The 17,677-nt window shown below is 44.4% G+C and overlaps 1 protein-coding gene across 2 annotated transcripts in view; it reads right to left on the bottom strand.

Moving 5' to 3' along the window:
* The window catches only part of ALK (ALK receptor tyrosine kinase), a 313,097-nt gene extending 295,984 nt beyond the window's left edge, over window positions 1-17,113 (bottom strand). For both annotated transcript variants that reach the window (XM_039569696.1, XM_039569697.1), the window contains exon 1: window positions 16,514-17,113. In XM_039569696.1, the coding sequence (XP_039425630.1) occupies window positions 16,514-17,096 (583 nt within the window). In that variant the 5' untranslated portion in view covers window positions 17,097-17,113. The remainder of the gene's footprint in view (window positions 1-16,513) is intronic.
* Between the last annotated feature and the right edge of the window lie 564 nt (window positions 17,114-17,677).

Raw genomic sequence — 17,677 nt, 5'->3', positions numbered from 1 at the left:
CTGGCAGGCACCAGGCTGTGACTCACTGCTGGGTTTCACTGGCGTAGCAGCACGCATTCATCAGCACTAACAAGTAAATCACATCAGACACTAAACGGGGAAGAAAAGAACAAAGTGAACTCCATGATCAAAGAAGAAGAGGTCAGAATCTCTCATCTTCCCTGCAGTATCAGAGATGCTTCCCAGTGACTCAGATTACAGCACAACCTATTCAGCACAACACCTCAGGAGAAAGCTAAATTCACTTCTAGTCCCTTCTTCCTTCAGCAACATCACAAGGTTCATCGATGTCATTATTTTATTGAAAAACAAGAATCATGAAAGATGATGGAACTGCTACAAAACTTCACTTTTCACGTCTCTCAACTCTAACAATTTGTCATTTTCTTAGGTGTCAGTCTTGCTTGTGTTGACCTCCTCAGCGGCTCTAAATATAAACACTTTTAAAAACTGTATTTCAAGGAAGATGGTTAACAGGTGAAATCTTAGTTGTTTAATTCGTTTGTGAATATCTTCAGTTATTGAATAGCACAGGAATAAGCATGAATACTAGTGAAAAATTGAGTCCTTCACTACTGAAACATCAGTTTAAAACAACAAAGTAACTCTTCATTTTACAGATGATTGTGGCTGACTGTGAAACAGTGAAACTGCCCTTATCTCTCACCACTTTAAAGGGTAGAGCTGCTGGCCGCATTTCCCATTCAGCCAGCAAAATAGTTGACAAGTCAGTATTTTATCACCTTGCTGTGGAACCTCCCTTAGGTTTGTCACAGATTTAGTGCAACTCAGAGGAGCTGCACACACTGCTTTTATGAAGTGCCTTTATGAGAAGAGTTACTTGCTCAGAATACAGTATAAAAAATAGGATTTGGGAAGGAACCTGTAGAGGAAGTCACATCAAGGCAGATCTGTGTAGGATCAAGTCGTGACACTGTCAGTCACAGCAAGGCACAACTTCCACTATAATCAGTCTTTTTGGAGAAAGAGGCTGTTTTGGGAAAGGATTCCTGTTTGCTGTAGTGCAGAGTCATAACACAGAACCCAGCTTGCTCAGATAGGGAAAAAAAAGGCCTTAAAAGAGAAGCGTATGGCAAAAACAAACAAATGAATTTTCCTGAAAAATAAAGCTCATCTGGTCTCTGCATTTAAGGCATTTGAGATTCAGGTCATTAGCACTGAACTCAGCCCTCTGCTGCACTTGCCCCAGCTTTGGCTCTGATCCAGGAGGCTTTTACCTGTGACTTTTCACAGATATGAATTGCAGAACAGAGCCTTCATGGAACTGCAGCTCCAGAAGTCAAGCACCTTCCCTATCCTTGGGCATGGAACTGAAAGGAACATCTGAAATCCCTGTGTGTGACCCCAGCAACCCATACCAACGATAGATGCTAGAGAGAGGCAAGAGGTACCTGTGTTTTACCCAGAGAAAACAGAACTGCTTCCGGACCTGCAGGACTCTGTTCTCAAGAGACACAATTATCATTTCAGGATTATGGAAGTGCCCATGAGGGTCTGGAGAGATGTTTTAGTAAAGAAGTCACCAGGGCTGGGAGGACAGTGATAAGGCTTTAGAGAGTACAGTGTTCTCAAAGCCACCCTGAAAGCCAGGCTTTCATTGCTAGGCTAGAGATGTGCATGGAGCAGCTCAAAAGTTGCCACATAAAACTTATCTTCTTATGGCAATCCCGAGACAGAATCCAAGTTTATACTAAGATGGCTCACAGTGCACCCATGAGAAAGAAGTCTTGGTTTTGCCATGAAATCAAAATTACGAATAAAACAGATGTGTCCCAGTATGTGACCCCACAGGAACAATCAGTGGACCAGTTTAGAGACTAGGAAAGAAAAGTTCTGAATTATTCTAGTTTGAACTAACACAGGACATTAAAAGACACTTTTATGTTAGTTGTAACCTAGTTTGGTTTGGATAGGAGTTTTCATTTAGGTACTTTGCCTGTTCTTCCTTCTGGTAATTCTGCTGATGTGACTTTAATACAATCTAGGCTGACCTTCCTATTATTTTTCCTTCCCTTGAGCATTTTAATCTGGACCCGATTCTACGATTCTCAAGTGCTTCTGGGGAAAGAGATGAGAGTGATGATAAAAGACCTGTTAAGAGACAAGATTATACTTCAGCTCTTTATCTTTGCAGATGGGTTTGACTATAACAGCTACATTGGAAAGGATTTTAGAAGTAGGAACAAGGCATTTTCTATCCCTTCTGGAGTAAAAAGTCACGTTCTCCTTTCAGATGGACATCTCAATTCAGTTGGCTTTTTCTTTTCAGAGAGGATATTGCCTCATTTCCCCCTTTCCAATCCCTATTTTTAAAAAGAACTTATTTTAAACTTTGAAGTGACAAAAGTGTATTTGAAATAATTTTAGTATCATATACTGAGAACTTTTTCATGAGGCAGAAAGGGCAAATTCGTTAAGCTTTTCAATTTCAAGTCTGGGATACCATGCAAAAGTGCTTTATCATGAAGGCGTGACCACAGTAGCATAGGCAGAGTGAAAAAGGAGAAGGGTGCTTCCCTTCAGTTTGGAGACCTGCCTGGTCTGTTTTGTACAGTACCTTGGGGTAAATCAAACATAATTTCATTTTAATAAAGGTAAAGAACTTCAGACTAGGTCTTCAGGGATGCTATGCTCAATAAACAGCGGATGTAAACATTTTAAGAGGTGACTATCAGAACTTGTATTTCCTTAGGCATATTCTGGTCAGCCTGACAAGCACCTTCCTCCTGTCACTGACCTCTGGAGAGCTGCTTTTCCCCTTTGCTTGCCCTAGGATGCTCTCACACCATCATTCCCCTTATTGGGTTGATGCTTCCCTTGTTTTAATTTAACCCAGACATACGATGCCAAAGGTCTAAGAGTGGACTACAGAAGTTTGATGTTTAATGGCTAACACACACACTACAGGGAAACAGTTATGCTCAAAAGCCCCTTCCACAAAACCTTAAGAATTCAAGAACAAGATTTCTTAGCATCTCCCATACTCATTTGACCTGTGTAAAGACAGCACAGACAACACTGTTCCAGTCACTAAACTTAGAACCAAGGCCTTCTTTTGCATTTCCATCTAGTCTAAATGCTGACAAAAATTGCCAGGTTGAAAATAAGTTCTATTTTTTATCTTCTGACGCAAAATATGAGGTGTGCTGTGTCTCCCTGTGCACTCACAACAGATGGCCCAATAGCAAAGAGCAGAAAAGGTGGTTCTTGCCCAGCCTGTCTGTACCTGAGAGCAGGAGAGGGGAGCAGATGTACAATGGGGAGATGTCATTGGCTTAAGTAGGCTCAGGATCAGCCCCTTATGCCTCCCATCAAACTCTAGTCCAAAGCCTTCAAGAAAACCTGAAAATTACGAGTATTCAGAAGAGAAACCCCTGACTATGCTACAGCCTAAATCTGGGACATGTCTCCACTCAGTTTGATCACTCTTATGGGATGACAGTCATTGCTTTCTCCACAGGACACTATACTTCAAAGCAAAGTAATGTACTGCCTTCAGTTACACTAATGCAATCCCCTCTGATTTATTCCTTCTACCATTTCAGTCAACGTCCCAGCGAGTCATCTACTTACCAGCTGCACATCTGCTTGACAGCTTTAGGGATCTTTCTCGAGCAATAAGTCCTGAATGTCTTTCCAGGGTCTTATGCTTCAGCTCTTTACTGTTTAGAGGATATTGCTCTATTTATCCTCAGCTTCATAGTCCTCTTAATGTTTATCTACCAGCACTGCCATCTTTCAAGCCACTGTACTAACAGATAAGGCCTTCGGCATCTGATTACCAGTCCAGTTATTATTTGCTGTTTGTCCTCTATATTTAGATGTATTTTACATGTTTGCTGGCTCCATTTCCACACACTATTATCCTTGTCAGAGACAGAGAATAACAGTTGCAGTCATAACAATGATCCTGTAGCCAGCTCCACTAACATTTTGGTAATTCTGCTCCCTGTTCATACTCCTTTAGTCATGATATTCAGAGTTAATAGCAGCTGTCAACTTACAATGGAAGGGATGGATGAGCTCCACTTTCACCTGTTGAGGGGTTTTTATTATTTGAGTACGGAGATTTTTTTTCTTTTAAACTTGATATTTCTCCTAATAATAAGATAATTACTATCTAATTGAACACAGACACAAGCTGTTGGGTCTTTTCCAATTGGGCTTCACTTGCATGATTTGTCTAAGGTCATTTCTCCACAGGAAAATGGTTGTCAAATAAACCCTGCAGTGCTCAGACCCAGCTACATTCTACTGCAGTCTTATCCTGCTTTTCTTATTGGCTTGCACTTCTTAGAACAAAAAGAAATTCCTAGTTTTCCTTCAACACCCCTATCTCCAGCTTGACAGACAGCCCTTGGACAATCTGCTTCCTTGGTGTTCCAGTGTACTCACTTGCAGGTGAAGTGGGAACTATAGTGCTCTTTTCTTGCAGCTCTTCAGTGTTCCCTGCCTAGGAAGGGGCTCTACAAATGCACAGAGGGAACCTGACTGTCCAAATCCTCAAGACTCAATCTAGTGTGGCATTGTCTGTTTTCAAGCTGGAACTGTGTCTTTCATTACACTAAAGGTCTCCCTTCCCATTAATCTTGTTGAGCAGCTCTCCTCTCCAAGCTCTGCTGCTCGCAATTTGTGATTCCTTATTGTTGAGCATCCATCACACGTAAAATCAGTTCTAAGCACCCCATTACTCACATATTTAGAGATGTCAAAGCAAGGCTTCCATGTAGCTCCCAGAGCACTTTAGAATTCCCTTCTGCTTTCCCATCAAAAAGGCAAAAAGGACAAAAGCAGACAGCATCTTATTTGAACTTACCGGGGAGGTAGATTTCCTTATACAGAAAGTTATGAGGTGAAGCAAGGCAAAAAAGGCGACTACATAATACAGCTACAGTTAATGATGCATGAACATCACAAAGTTCAGCTGAGCAAGGACCCAGTCCTGGGTCCTTCAGGTGACTTTTCCAGTGCCAATACAGCAGGAGAACTTTCTTTGAAGACCCTGTATGGAAACTGAGGTGAATTTCCTTTCTCATATTGTAGTTTATATTTAGACCACTGTGCACAGCATTTAAAGACCTAGAAACCAGAGTTTTCTTTAGCTCAGCCTGGTCTTCAGTTTGGTTTAGGGACCATCTCCATTCATTGTTACGATACGTACATACAAATGTATCCTGAGGAGATCAACAAAACTGGGAAATTTCTGGGGAAAAAAATCACTAATATGGGGTGTCTAAAGAAGTTTTATATATTTAAGAGCTTCCATTATTGGGATAAGCCTCAAAGAAAGCTGTGGAACTCATGTCTAAAAACTTTGCATTCTCACACTCATTATTAAAAAGGAAAGTATCATCAATTGGTCTCCAGGGTCTATCCAGTAATGGATTCCTTTTCCCAGCACAGGATTGCTGTAGCTCATTCATGCACTCTCTCATTCATTCATTCGCAATTGCGCAAACAGACTCTGTAAACAAAAACTCTTCACCAGCAAACTCTCACCGTGCCAGCAATATTAAGTGGCAAGAATATGAACACCCTGCAGAGAAGCAGAGGCAAACTCCTCTTATCAGTATAGTTGATCCTGCTTTACAACCAATGTAAAAAGATAGGTTACACTGGTAATAAACCTCAATACATTAAGTCTCCGTACAGACTGGTTGCTGAAGGCTTAATATCAGTCATAATTATTATCCATAAAATGTTATTGAATCAGATCTTAAAAGTTAATGCTGCTTTGTTTCAAGAGATAAAGGACAGTAGGCTGGTAAGGCAAAGAAGGAAACATTGAGCTTTTGATCAATCCTTGTGTGATTTAAAACCTTAATCACAAAAGGGATTCAGCACTTCAAATATTATCCCAAATCCTATGAGCTGGCCTAAGCAGAGCCCAGTGGCAAGAGTGATTACTAAGAGGATGTTTTATCTTCGAACTTGGTACCAGCACTCAGACGGAGGATGTAACTCTTTTCTTGAACTCAGGTCTGGTGAATGCTGCCCTTTTAAGAGAGATTGAAATGTGGAGTTAGTAGGTAAGGGCTTTCCTAAGCTGCAACTTCTATGTTCCATTTGAAGCCTTGCTGCTTGCAGCATCACCTTCACTCATAGGCATTTAATACAAAATGCAAAGCAGGTGCCCTGACAGAAGGCATCAGGCCACCAGTCAATGGAGCACATAAGCTGCCCTAATATTTACAGCAAATAAAGACTGCTGTCCTTCCTGTCCACAAAAACAGAGGATCTGGATGAGGGTATGAGGGTCAGCAAGGTGAAGTGCCAGGTCACAGCTCTTGGGTCACAACTACCCCCTGCAGCGCTGTATTGCAGAAGCGTGGCTGGAAAGCTGCCCAGAGGAAAAGGACCTATTTGACAGGTGGCCAAGAAAGCCAGTGGCATCCTGGCCTGGATCAGCAAGAGTGTGGCCAGCAGGACTGGGGAAGTGATCAGCCCCCTGTACTTGACACTGATGAGGCCACAACTCAAGTGCTGTGCCGAGTTCTGGGCCCCTCACTACAGGAAAGGCATTGAGGTGCTGGAGCATGTCCAGAGAAGGGCAATGGAGCTGGGGAAGGGTCTGGAGCACAAGTCTGATGAGGAGCAGCTGAGGGAGCTGGGGGTGTTCAGCCTGGAGAAGAGGAGGCTCAGGGGTTATCATTATCACTCTCTACAACCACCTGAAAGGAGGGTGTAGCCAGGTAAGGGTCAGTCTCTTCTCCAAGGTAACAACAGACAGGACAAGAGGAAATGGCCTCAAGTTGTGCCAGAGAAGGTTTAGATTGGATATTAGGAAAAATTTTTTCATTAAGAGGATTATCAAGCATTGGAACTGGCTGCCCAGGGAATGGTGGAATCGCCATCCCTGAAAGCATACAAAAAACGTGTAGATGTGGCACTTAGGGACACGGTTTAGTGGTGGACTTCACAGTCCTGGGTTAATGGCTGGACTTGGTGTTCTTAGAGGTCTTTTCCAATTTACACAATTCTGTGATTTTATTCAGCTTTCTGCACTCACAATAGCACTAATGCAGCTCTGCCTTTCCCTTTTTGTAGTACAATATTGCAACCATCTGAAGCCATTACTCATCTCTACAAACAGCCAAGAAGAAGAAAGGTTCAACACGACAGCTAGGAAGGCGCAAAGTGGACCAGCATGTGTCCTCCCCTCCAAAAGCCACAGTGCTTCCCAGCCAGAAAGAGACCTTGGCTCCCATGTAAAACAAGTCTCATCTCCTCCCTTGGTTACTTAGCAAATATTAATCATGTTATGGACACCCAGGGTCCTGCAAAGTGAGGACAGATTTTAAGGTTCACCACAGGCTGTAGTCCTTTGAGAACAGAGAAGCGTGTTCTGACTTATGTGCCAATTCTCAGCCAGCCCTAACTAGATTCACTCTCTGCCTCTGTAATGCACCTGTTTTGCAAAGCAACCATTAAATTTGGAAGCTTTATGGAATGCAACATTTTTCAAATCTAAAAAGTATGCCAAAGAAATCATGCAGAAGGGTAATAGGAAATACTTGCAAGGAGACCTACTCTAAATCGTCTACACGTAGATAAGGCACCAAATTCCTTTCTTTAAAGATTTTATTAACCTTTTGCTGATGGAAGGAGATTACTGATTGAGAGCTAGATGAGGTCAGTGCAGCAATTATATTTTGAAACCTCTTCAAACAAGGCTCTTGTACAATGTAAGAAAAAAGTTGACAAAATGAATTGTTACTTAAAACGAGTCTTTTAGAAGAATAATTAACCTATAATAACTATTCTGGCCTCCTCTCCAGCCCGGAAAAGTAATCCTTTCTCATTAGCTTCAAGTTTAATTAGCATCAATAATGAAACAGCTCTTGGAAATAACCATTGCATCACGGTCTGTAATGCTGACATACCCTGCCCTACAAAGGGAAAGGCCACAGGGTGATGTCTGAAGATAGGGAGAGGCTCAGCAGATCACAGATGCTCCCAAAACTAAGAAGAAAACAGTATTGCAAAAGGTGTGCAATGTGACAAAACCAGATTTTATTTAAAGACAAGTGTCACAAACAGTGTGGAACAGAGAAGACTCAGATAGCTTTGCCAATAACTGCTGCACTATTTCCAGCAAGCTAGTGAGCCTCTCAATTCCAATTTCTTGTTCTTTCTTGGCCTTCTGGCTGAAGCAAAGAGAGAGACTTCACCGCGTAGTATATTCCATATGAGAAAATTCTATTCAGCACTTGCAGTACAACATAATCAAATAATGCTTTTTCCATCCCCGGCTTCTATGATCTCTCTGTAAAATAGATATAATAATGCTTAGCATTGTCACTAGGGTGATAAGGCTTAAAGTACTTTGAGAATCCAACATGAAAGAGCCCAGACACTCTGATGCATCTGAGATAAGTCGTTACTCAATGGGCAGAAACAGCAGGCGAATGCCAATGTACAAGTTGTAATTAGAGGTCTGCTGCAACTTGCAGGACACTGAAGCACCACCACAGATTTCTCGTAGGTGAAGTCACATATATTCAGCTGCATGTCACAAGCATTACAGCAACTGCGTTCGGAAGAACCACACCACCTTTCAAAACTGAGCTGGAAAGAAAACTTCAATAACATAAAATTCTTAGAAGGAGTATGACATATGAAAAACACCATTTCCAGTATGTCTACTGAGACTAGTATTTTCTCTTCCTAACAGACATCAAGAAATACATCGCACAAGAATCCACACATGGACATTTCCCACTGTACTCCCACTCCCACCCCCACCCTCACACTGCAGGATCCTGCTTTTTCCCACTGCACTCACCACCCAAGTGTTCTCTGCTGTTCGCCTTACAGAGATCCACCTTCTCTCCCTTTGCCCAGCTTGTAACTTGAAGATAGAGTGATGGTTTTCTTTCATCACAAGGTTTTGTAAGATATGACACCAGCGAGAGTTGCTTGTCAGTAAGGAAGTGGGGAGAAGCTTGCAGAAAGAGCCTGCACCTCTTTCTTCACAGTGCATTACTGCAGGGAAATCCCAATCCAAAATGGATTCAGCATATGCCCTTGTTTGAGCAGGAAAGGAGTTCTTCTGCCTTGATGTAAACACTGGAATTCCAGTGGAAACTCTTGAGATTTGCAAAATGAGCTGAAGAGTTGTAAAGGCGATGAGACAAGTTGCAAAGGGGATGCCCCACATTTCTAGAACCATCTAGTTAAAAGGTTTCAGCCTAGTATCTCCACTTTACCATCTGTAATCCAGGAAGAATCAGGTAATCCACTGAAGTTTTAAACAATTTCAAATCTCCCATTCTGTGCAAATGTCTGATATCTTAAGTAAGAAACCATAAAGGATAAACCTTCTCCCAGTGCCTCCACAACATTCTCCTTTCCCAGCCAGGACAGACAGTGCTCGATTTGCTCAGCAGTCCCCATTAGCCAGAAGCAGCCAACACCTGCAGCTCCTCACTGCAAATGGAGATGGTGCCCAGCTGCAGCTGCCAAAAGCACATGGGCAGCTGGCCACAGCCTATCCCGTTCTCACTTTTCATGAGGGTACAAATAATCTTGGTCAAAGACTCAAAAAGTATTCAAATTTCAAATCTAAATTTGACTATTTGGCTTCAAGACCGGTGGTGTTTTAACAGCTGAAGGCAAGGCTCATAATTTTTTCAAAATAAAAGAGAAACTGAGTTTCTTGTAGCATCAACCAAAACTCTAAGTTTGCTATCACTGAAATGAAGGAAATAGCAGTCCTTTGACTATTAGCAGTGCAGAGATGGGAATAAATCAATATGGTATACTGGCTCTTTTAGCTTTTCTCTTAAAAAGCTGAGAGTTCAGACTGCACTTCACTGCCTTTATTCCAGTTCTTAGAAAGTAAAAGCATTAGTAATCCATAGAAAAAAGCACCTTCTACCAACAGAGTTCAAAAGCAGTCAAAACTACCCTTGCTTTGCAAAGGAAGTAACCGCCACAAAGGGAAGTATTTCATGTCGCACAAGATGTCAATGGCAGAGCTGTGTACTGCAAGATAATTATGTTGGAAGTCAAACTAGAACTCAATTCTTGAAGCTACCTACTGAAGTTCTTTGGCCAAAGAAATGCCTGTTGTTAGAAACTTGTCTGAAGACAGTTTGAAGCCAGCCACCAGCTCTTTCTACTGGATACACTTGGTACACTTCAACCATGTCACAGATCCTACTTGACTAACAAGGGAAGGTGATTCTCCTTCATTACAACTGACAGAGTTCACAACTTCTGCAAGTATAGATATCTAAGTCCTACCTATGCTGCCACAGGGAATTTCTGAGTAGCCATGCTAAGCAGGATAGTGACAACCATGAAGCTACTCGGCCATCTCAGTCATAAATCAAAATACTCATGTAAATTAGACTTGAGTCTCAAAATGTGTTTCTTGCCTAAATATTTAAACACATAAATAACTCCAGCCATTCCAGCTTGTCATTTTAAGCTTTCTGACATTTATTGTTCGCAAGAAAAGAAAGGTCAGACTTATCAAATCTGCATTTATGCTTCCATGACATTTTTCTCCAACCAAATCTTTCTGAATTAAAGAAGCAAGACAAATGGAGCACACTTCATAAAGGACCTTTCTCAGCCCAGCACTGCAGTCTCAGCAACCATGTTGAGCTCAGAAGTGACTTCCCAGGAAACAGATGCTATTGCTCAGTGGATAAAAGAGATCTGGAAAGCAGGCAACCTGAATTGCTGTTTGCTATTAAGTAAATCACTTGTGCCAAAAAAGTCGATCTCCTAGTCTCAGTACGCTAGTTCTGAGTAGCCCAAGAGGATACTTTACTGTGAGAATTAGACAGGAAATGTCCAGGCATAGTGTGAAATTTGCTGCCGTTTGAGAAGCAACTTGGACTCTCAAAACATCATCACTCCAAGTGACTTAGTACTGATGTATCCAAAAGGTGAGACCTTCTTTATTAAGACAAGGCTCACTTAGCTGGGAACTTTGTAAGTGCTAAATCCTGCCAATCTCCCCTCAGCTCCTCTACTTCTTTTGGCCAATTCACAAACATCATCACAAACACAATTTATTTCCTATCATGTAATGTTCAGGTGAGATGTGCAGTGAACCAAATTACCAGATTACTTCAAGATCCAATTCACTCAGACACTGCAAAACCACCTTTGATTTTGAAGAATGTCTCTGCTTTTGTATAATAAAGCACTTAAGTTTCCCTGTGCACTTCTTTACTGTAGGTCTTTATTCCCTGTTTTTAAGGATGTGGAAATAAAAGCACAGCAAGTTTAGAGAAAACGTATTTTTTTAATGTGCCATAAATGTTCATTCAAACATAATGAATTGTTACTTGTGCCCCTTTTGGTGTTTGTTTATGGCTATTTTACTGAACACGCTTATGAATAAGGACATTCATAAGAACCATGAGCCTAAAAGTAAACAAAATTTGCAGAAAACAGACCTAGAAATCGTGAACACATTGTGCATAATCCTGGCTCCCAATGAGGATCAGAAACACCACATAACTCTGGGAAAACAAAACCATGTGATCACATCACACTTTCCATGAACCACACAGAGAGCATCATTTCTAACATTTTCTGTAAAATAATCAGTAACAAATTTGCAAATCCTGGTGGCTTTGTTGTGAAAGTCTCATGGCTTTGCAAGCCAGATTTTTGTGGTAAACACAGAAACAGTGGACAAGGCATCATGAGTCAAAAGAGACATAAGCTATGAGTTTTCTCGACTTTTCTTAGTGCTGATGGAGTAGGAAAGTGACTTGGACAGGAACAGGCAGGACAGCAGTAAGATCAAGGATCATACTGCCCACAAAGCCAGGCAAACCCCATCACTAAACAACTGGTTTCCTCTTCAAGAAGCATTTACAGTTCAAGGAGAGGCACTGTGAACTGACTAAATCCACATTTCTGGAGAGCACCAATGACCACCAATGGAGGTCTAGAGGGAAGTGCTACATACCTAATAGGGCAGGAAAGACTGGGAAAGATGCTTCTAAGCATACTCATGATTCACTGTGATTTAGCAACTGGTAATCCACATGCAGCCCACTGGTACCCATGACAACCCAAGGGTAGAACAGGAAAACATTGATTTGCACTACATGTCTAGAGTAAACTCAAGTGCAACTCATGCTATCCTTAAACTTTGGACTGGCAAAGCTGGCTTGATAGATTAGGCAAAGCACAAAACCCCAGCAAAGAGCAAAGCCACTTGCACTACAACAAAAACCTTTCAGGCCTGATGGCAATGCCTCAGTCTTATCCACCAAGTTCTACCACTTTTATCAGAAGAGCAAGATCAGATCTCAGGTGTGGCACACAGTTAAGGATGAGAGAAAACCAAAGAGCAACAGCAAAGTGATCGATATCTTTTACCAGTTTTCTGCTCAGTATGTCACAACTCCAAACTCTATCCTTTGAAGGCAGCGAAACAAAGCCAAAATATAATGAAAGAAAAATATAACTAGGAGGCCTTGATTAAATGCTGGTACCTCTAAAATATGCAGAAATGATGCTGTGGATTTCACCACAGTCAAATTTCAGCTTGGAGCTCTGATTTTCATTTACAAAATGTCTGCTTTCAAAGCCACATTTTTATCTAGTCCGAAGTTCTTTCTAATCTTTAAGCAAAGGGTTCCTCCTGCAAATGAGTTCAGGTGTACAGCAGCAGTCCCCTAAAGACGTAAAGCCTAATTGCCTCAGCATTATAACAGCATGGTATGTAGTGAATGCAGACAGTTTCAGGGAGAATACATGTGGCAAGTTAATAAAATTTTAGATGAAGGCCACAGTGCAGGAGTAATATTTCGCCTAGCCAGAGGATGAAAAGTTATGCATTGCTATTTAAAAAATATAATTGGAATGTTAAATCTATTTCATGAATGAAAATACATTGACCTTTAGAGGGAAGAATGACTCATTTTCAACCCTGTATGCCCCTTCTTAACATATGCTTCCCACCTTTGCATATGTAAGTAGCAATTAGTTTTCATGGGAAGTTATTTTATGGCCATTTCAGCTTATTAAACTTCCTGGGTAAACTCACAAGAAACCTATTTAGCAACATTTGTGGCTCAGGTGCCCTATAGTAAAAGAACTTGTTATCTGTGAGGTTAACATGAAAAAAAATCCAAATACCAGTACAGCATTAGTGTGGAAGGGCTCTTGGATTATTTTCCCCAAGAAAGCTCAGTAACCTGTCCAGAGTACACTGCTACAGAGAGCCACTGTGGTACAACACTATAGAACAAATCCTGTAAGACCAGATCTAAAGCTGGCCTGAATATCTCCTAACAGTAATGTTCACATTGGCTGTTCACTTCCCCATGGCAATGTACTGGTTTTCATTAAATTCTTTTGGGGAATGTTTCCTTGGAGGGAGAGCAGAGTTTCCAGTCAAAACCATAGACAATGAGAGCAAAGTCAACAGCGACCTGGTAGTTGAGAGGTTCACCTCAAATACAGGAGATCTGCAGCACTGCACTCCTGTCCAAGCTTCTTTCTCTCTTCCTCTGCACTTCTTGTTTTGTGTCTTTTGTACAGAAAAGATTCAAATTAATTTGATTTTTTTTTTGTCCCAGAGAAGCACTGAGAGAAGGCTAAGAAGACAGTATTAAGACTGAAAGCATTTCCAAGAGAGGAAAACTCTCTTGTACCCAATTTTGAAAAGGCCAAGCTGACACAGAAATGGTAGATGGGATGAGGACCAGTTTCTCTAAATGGAAGCTTTTTCTTGCAGGATGCTCTGTTCCCACAAGGACAAGTGTGAGAGAAATCTGGCATCAAGAATATTTGCAGGAGAGCCCTGTAGAAATTCCTGTGAACTTTATGGCTTGTCTGCTAAACAACAGCAGCCCATAAGTACATCCTTTACTAATTACTCAGTAACAGACTGAGACAAAGTGCTTTACACTTTGTGCAAACATACTGTCAAAAAAGGAAAAGGTCCACTCCAGTTAAATTTATCTTTAAGCCAGCAAATGAAAGTATAAGTTAAAGAGAATAAAGCATTATTTACAGGACTCTCTTGTCACCTCTAAGGTCGTGGGAATTCATCCCCTTGCCATTTTTTTCTCATCCTAAAATATAATTCATTCTCCATTCACATGGAAGATAATGTGGTGAAAATAATTTAGCAAGGTAATTATACATTTTTCTGGGAAGTACTGCAACCCTGGGCATCTCCAGCAGACAAGAGGGGAAAAAAAAATCCCTGCATGCCACCATAAGTGGAGCAACTTTCCATTGTTGATGGGAGGATTGTGTTGTTTGAAATCCATTTCCTATTAGCTTAAGCAATGAAGGAAAGGCTCAGTTGCCTCAGGAAGGGCTTTCGTTAAGCCCCGTACACGTTAGCTGCAATGGTGTCAATAACTGCTGGTATCTTGACGGGCTGGTGGGTGCTGTTCGTGCTGTTATCACTGTGTCAGCACATCCTGCTGTCGACAGGGCTACACAGCACAAATTTAAGGCTGCCAGTGACACATGGTGTTCACATAGGCAGCACCTTAACAAAGCAGGAGGAATGGATTTCCTAATGTTGTTAAACAAACTTACGTTACAAAAGCAGGGCAAAGCCACGGAACAGTGTAACTATGCTAAGGTGTCACTGCTGAAAAAGCAGAGGTGTAATTCAGAAAGAGGCCAGGATTCTACAGATTATGAACAGCTGCAAGGAGAAGTTACCACTTCAATACAGGTAAAGGAGGTCCATATTCCTTCCCTCTGCTCCTCTTTTTCCTGCATCCTCTATGACTGACTTTGCATGACTGTGTTGCAGTAAGAACAGCAGAGCTTTGTCACCAACATGATTTTACAGGGGCATAGCTTCCTACTGATCTGGAAAACATGCATTTCTTCTCAGCAGTGAGCCAAGACAAAATAAAGCCTGTGAGTTTTACTAGCTTTGGTTAAAGCTCCATTGCATTGTATTCACATCAGAGAACCTGTTAGCTCTTGTGTATGCCATTCCCTCAGCTTAAAAACACACCTTCATCCTCTAAGAAGACAAATGCCTGTCCTCCAGCTCCATCATTGCTGTAAGTACCTCAGTAAAGATGGCATTCAAAACTAAGGCTTCACTGCCAGAGGAGATCTGTAAATCAAAACAAGTGCTAATCACAACAAATTCCCCGAAGAGAAAGAAAAGGAGACAGTAGGTTTTGGTGTCTTAAATTTTTAATTATTCTTCCTTTATGGCAATGTAGCAAGGCAAGAACTGCTGGAAGGTGTGGGGTGTTGGCCTCACCTAGCCACCTTGTGGTGGACAGCACCTCTGTGTTATCCCTGCCAGATCCAACACAGGAAGAGCTAAGCTGGGTACTTCACAGCTGTAGGACTTACTCACACACAGCCTACCCTGGCAGTCGGCTTTGATTTTTATTTCAGGCAGCAAGGAAAGAGATGGGTTCCATTTGTAGTTCTTCAGACAGCTATCCCATTTTTTTCAGATGAGCATCAAAAATCAGTTTCTCCAACTTTGTATTCAAAGCCCAGCACTGACTTCTCTCTCCTCTTGTGAATTTACTTAAGTGTATTCTGTGGTCCATTAAGTAGGTGGCTACTCAGGGACACACCACTGACTTCTACAAAGCTTCATAAAATGTACCTAACTTAACTCACTGTGACAAATTATTTGGACCTGCAGTCCTCCAGGTATTATATTCTTCTAGTAGGAAAGGCTGAATCAGAGCTTCTGTTAAAGGTACAATGCACACACAGAATGGAAATTTCTCTTGATCACTGGCCCAAAACTGAGTCCTGATTTGAGGTAAAGGAGCTGCCCCAAACTGTGACTGCCAATCACCGCCCACCAGAATCAAAATTCTAAGCCAGGTTCTCTCTTCATGCAAGTACCAGTGCTGCATGAGCCTCCTCAGATGTACAACTTCTTGTACTGTGGGTGTTACAGTGCAGTTCATTAAGGATCCTTTGCGGCTTTAAAACGGATAGAAATGTCAATCAGCCCTTATCTTTTATGTTTAAATAAGAGTAATAATATTAATATCAACAGCCAATAATAGTGATAGTAGCATTAATGTCGGGACCCAGCTTTGGAGATGTTTGTGCTGTTCCCCAGTCTGCTTGCACATAACCTTGAAAACACAGCACTTTGAGGAAGCACCCCTTTTCAGGATGATATTTTTTAAGTTTTAAAGAACCTGATCTTGCCGTCCTTCGACTAACGACACTTTAACCTTTGGGTCTTGCTTGTTTCGTAAAAATCCCCTCATCACTTTCAAAATAGTCCTCCTGGCCCCACCAAAGCCCTTCGATACATTTCGCACCGGTAAAGCGCAGCCCTTAGGGACAAGCCGTGAGGGGAAGGCGCGACTGCTCGGGGGAGCTGCGCTTCCCGCATCCGCGGGCTGTCAGTGACCGGGACGGAGCGGGGCGCTGGACGCGTGTCCCAGCGGAGAAGGCGCACCGCACCGCCGGGACACGGCGGGGGCTGCGCGGGAGCGGGCGAGGGGCGCTGCCCGGCGCGGTGCGCGGCATGCAACGCACGGCTCACCTGCCGCGGAGACGTGGAAGAGGAGGCGGGGGCGGGCGGCGCGGATGGCCGCCGACAGCCCTCGCTCGCTGCCCGGGAGGGCGCCGCGGCGCTCGGGCATCAGCCGCACCCGCAGCCGCCCGTCGCCGGCGCGGAGCCACCAGGCGAAGAGCTCGGTGAGGTTGAACTCCAGGTGCGCCCCGCCGGAGCCCGGCGGCGGCTCGCCGGCGCAGCCGTCCCGCACGGTGCCCTCGCCCACCTCCAGCACCAGCTGCTTGGCGCGCCGCAGCCGCCGCCCGGCCGCGGAGGACCCGGCGGGGGCGGCCGGTGCCTCGGCCCGCGGCAGCGCCCCGCGGGCGGCGCGGAGCAGGGGCGCGCAGTCCAGGCGCAGGCGGCACCGCGCCGCGGCGCGCCCCGGCGGCCCCAGCACCAGCTCCCGCACGTAGGTGCGAAACAGCGAGGGCACGACGAAGTCCATCGCCAGGCTCCTCCTCTGCAGCCGCGAGAGGCCGGGGGTGTCCCGCGGTCCCGCCGCCCCCGGGGCCAAGCTCAAGGCGAGACAAGCGGCGGCCAGGAGGCGGGCGGGCAGCCTGCCCCCAGCCATGACCCGCGGGGGGCCGGCAGCGCCCCGGCCCGCGCCCGCGGAGCGGCGCCGGGGAGCGCGATGCCGGCGCGGTCCTCTGCGGAGGGAGCTCGGGGCCGCCGCCGGCCGGTCCGCGCGGAGCCGCCGCTGCGCGGGCTTTGCCGGGCTCCAACTACCCGCCACAACGCAGGCATTACCCAGCGAGCGCTGACGTCACGCTCGAGCGCGCCCCCCAGCAGCCAATGGCGTCCCCGGCAGCCCTCATTATGCAAATACCCGGGGGCGGGGCAGGCGGAGCGTTCATTGAGGGGAAAATGGCCCGGCGGCCCCCGGAGCGGGGCCGGGTGCGCGCTCCCCGGGGACGGGGCTCGGACACGCGCGGGCCCGGCAGCGGGGGCGGCCAGCGGCCGCTTGCTGCCCGCAGGGGGAGACCCGGCGTTCCGGCAAGAGTGGGGCTGGAGCCGCACCTCCACATGGCCCGGAGGGGCTGGGGGCGGGCAGCGGGCGCCGAGCCCGGCTGCCAACCCCGTGTGGTGAGGGGCTCTGGGGTCCCGTTCCCCGCCTCTTCTCTCTGTGTAGGCAGTGATGGACAGACCTGTTCG

Source organism: Corvus cornix, chromosome 3 (assembly GCF_000738735.6).
Source record: "Corvus cornix cornix isolate S_Up_H32 chromosome 3, ASM73873v5, whole genome shotgun sequence".
Classification (NCBI taxonomy): domain Eukaryota; kingdom Metazoa; phylum Chordata; class Aves; order Passeriformes; family Corvidae; genus Corvus; species Corvus cornix.
Note: the sequence above shows the minus strand (reverse complement) of the source record. Positions and strands in the feature narration are given on the sequence as shown.